General features: G+C 36.3%; 1 protein-coding gene across 4 annotated transcripts in view; it reads right to left on the bottom strand.

Moving 5' to 3' along the window:
* Positions 1 to 3,335, bottom strand: part of fbn1 (fibrillin 1) — a 66,849-nt gene that overhangs the window by 12,766 nt on the left and 50,748 nt on the right. For all 4 annotated transcript variants that reach the window (XM_036217481.1, XM_036217484.1, XM_024295278.2 and 1 more), the window contains exons 52-56: positions 2,344 to 2,403; positions 2,141 to 2,260; positions 1,927 to 2,046; positions 1,724 to 1,846; positions 589 to 720 (exon numbers count right to left, since the gene is read on the bottom strand). In XM_036217481.1, the coding sequence (XP_036073374.1) occupies positions 589 to 720; positions 1,724 to 1,846; positions 1,927 to 2,046; positions 2,141 to 2,260; positions 2,344 to 2,403 (555 nt within the window). The remainder of the gene's footprint in view (positions 1 to 588; positions 721 to 1,723; positions 1,847 to 1,926; positions 2,047 to 2,140; positions 2,261 to 2,343; positions 2,404 to 3,335) is intronic.

Genomic DNA, 3,335 nt, shown 5'->3' with positions numbered 1-3,335 from the left:
TTTATATATTTATTCAAACGTTCATTTATTTATAAAGATATAGCTAAACATAAGTAACCAAAGTTGAATTGAAACCATATTTATATAAGATGAACTAGTCTCATTTACTCCTTTTTGTGACTGTAACTATTTTTTTTGTCCTACGGTCTTTGAAGAACTCATGGTGCCTCTTATGTGTACAATTCCTATAATTAATTGATGTGCTTTTTGTTTTGTTTTTTTATGTATCAGTTGTGGTGAAAACTAAAAATAAAATGTAAAAAATAAAAAAAGATGGGACATAAATCAATTTACTCAGAATAAACATTAACAATTGTTATGTATATATATTGGTAAAAACTGTAGGATTCCTGCACCCTGTCTTAGCTACTGAATAAGTAATACAAATAAAACAGTTACTATTGGTGTGACATTAAAATTTAAAATAACAGAAAATGCTTTTAAATGTCACCAATTAGCAGGACAGCAATTGGAAGGTCCTTTAGTTTCATAACTATTAATATTGCATTTTTAAACAAAAGTAGATTTGCAAAAAGACACTATTTAACCCAAAGTAGAGACACAGTGTTTCATTATAAAAATAATCACCAATGCAGCTGTCTCCACTGGGGTGACGAGTGTATCCAGGAGAACAGATGCACATGAAAGTGCCGATAAGGTTCTTGCAGGTCATTCCCCGGCTGGCACAGTCATCTATGCCATCCTCACACTCATTCTGGTCTGGAAAACAAACATCAAGAGGTTGTTTGAAGGAATCATTGGGTTCTTGGTATGCTGTAAAGTATGATATTTTTCAGACTACAAGTTGCCCTGTCGCAAATGCAAAAAAAATGCATAATAAGAAAAAAATCATACAGAAGTTGATCTGGAGTATAATTTGCACTATTTCAATTATAAAAATCAAATTAAATAAATAATTGAATTATTCAAATCAAAAATGTATTTTGTCTTGAAAGGCAAATCTTTTAACGGAATAGGTAAAAATAATGGTGAGAATACACTTCACTACCGTAACTGTATTTAGCTTAATGAAACATAGCAGGAATCTAGTATATCAGCTCAACATTTGAACAATTATTCAGACAACAATAGCATAAAGAACATGCTAAAACAGCAACTACATTTTTTTATATCACTTTAAATCACTAAATCTATAGAATTCTTCAACCTCTGTGTCGCTTTGGAAAAATGCTGAGGCCAGCACTTCTTCTTCTTTGTTGTTGTCAGTAGCAAATACTGATACACACAATCATAGTGCCCTCCAGTGGTTGTTAGTGGGAAATAACAAAGACATTCGCCTTTTTTTCTTTTCAAAAATCACATACTATTTGCATCTGAGTGTAAGTCGCACCCCCGGCCAAACTATGCAAAAAATGTGGCTTATACTCCAAAAAATACAGTCATACACTCATGACTAGCCTTTAACAGTCTCATGCTAACATGAAAAGCAGCAAAGGTTGTGTTCTGTGGAGCTCTACTCCAAGCCTCATCAAGTGATGCTTGATAATTATTTCCAAATTCCTCTGTTGTTGTGATGTGTGCTACCATTTAGAAAAGGGAAGCTGTAACTAACCAAATTAAGTCTTAGTTAGTTACAGCTTATAGATTGTCTTGGTTCCATCACAGACCATTCCTGAAAATGTTTCAACTGATATCAAGTAACTGAATAGACACAGTACATTTGTCTGCTTTCATTAGTGTGTTTTCAACCATTGGCTTGTACCTTTGCACATCCTCCTGTCCTCACGAAGAATATATCCTGTAGGACATTTGCACTCGTACGAACCCACCACGTTCACACAGCGGAAGGCACACAGCAAGGGATTATGGGCGCACTCATTGATGTCTATGCAAGAAAAGAGAAGCATCAAATACCAGTAACAGCTGCATTGAAAAGACATGTTTTAAAGCAAAAGTCTCACATACCCTCACAGGTCATCATTGGTCCAGGCTCAAAGCCTTCATCACATGAGCACTCAAATCCTCCGATGACATTGGTGCACGTGCCATTGCCGCAGGGGTTTCCAACCTCACATTCATTTATGTCTAAAATTAGGCAATGGCTGCTTGATTAAGATCCATTACTTGGCTTAACTAGTAAGTGTGGTAGATACAGATATTAAGACAAAAAAATACTAACCTTCACACGTGACTCCGGTGTTATCCAGACTGTATCCCATGGGACATTCACAACGGAAGGAGCCATCTGTGTTGATGCACTGGCCATTTACACACGGGTTATTGAGGCATTCATTAATGTCTAGAATAAAAAAAAGATATAATTAAAAAAATATTCCACAAGAACCCATGACAGTGCGGATTCAGTAATTAAATCAAAAGTACCTGTTGGATGATCATCTTTCCGTTCATATCCCTCAGTAGGACAAAGAACACGATATGCCTCTGTAACCAAAAGTCATCATTTCAGGTTAACTAAATATATCAGTTCAATTTTTGGTGTAGCTTGGTTTAAGTTTCCAAACCATCTCAATCTGCTTCCTAGAGAACCTCAACATTTTTATTTCTCTCACCTCCTGCCTCCTATGTCTTTGTCAGAGACTCTGCCTGCACCCCTTGGGGTATCCTAGGCATGTTTGCCTTAAAAGTGGGGTCATCTGGACCCCACAAGAAAGCAAGCTAAACTTTTTTCCAAGGATATTTTTTACATCCATTGGTGTCCATGGCAGACATGAAATCCTGTCCAGGTTTGTCACACATCAATGTAAGGGTGGGGTCATCTGGACCCCATAAGAGAGCACGAGGGTTAAACCAACTTCATAGATGCTCTCACCACAGTCTTTTACCCCTTTCCCTTCATTCTTGCTGACCCTCGTTTGTCACTCATCAAACCTTCCTCCACCTATTTTAACCTGCTCACACTACCTCTTTCCCACCCTCTCTATTGTTTAGGACTAGGGACCCTAGGTACATGAAGTCCTCCACCTTGACCTCTGCTCCCTGTAAACTCATCGTCCCTCTCATTTACTCACAAATACTATACTCCAAACGTATCTTCAAAGCAAATATTTCATCATAGATGAGTTTGACTAAAATGCAGCAAAGATTTTTCTTGCACAGAGATGGGTTACATTGACTCAAGTATCTTTTTAAAAAATCTTTCCACACAAAATTTTTACTCTTACTTGAATTTAGTTGTACTAAATTAAAAATACTTTTACTCAGTTACATTTCTTTTTTGTCAAGATTGATCACTTTTTCCTGTTTGTACCATATATTCTATATATCAGTGTGAACTTTAATCTTTCCAAAAAGACTAGGCAAGTAATAGCCTTTTTTGCTATAATTATTTCATCCATCCATCCATCCATCTTCTT

The sequence above is a fragment of the Oryzias melastigma genome, linkage group LG3, assembly GCF_002922805.2.
Source record: "Oryzias melastigma strain HK-1 linkage group LG3, ASM292280v2, whole genome shotgun sequence".
In the NCBI taxonomy this organism is placed as follows: Eukaryota; Metazoa; Chordata; class Actinopteri; order Beloniformes; family Adrianichthyidae; genus Oryzias; species Oryzias melastigma.
This window is presented reverse-complemented; position numbering and strand designations above follow the sequence as displayed.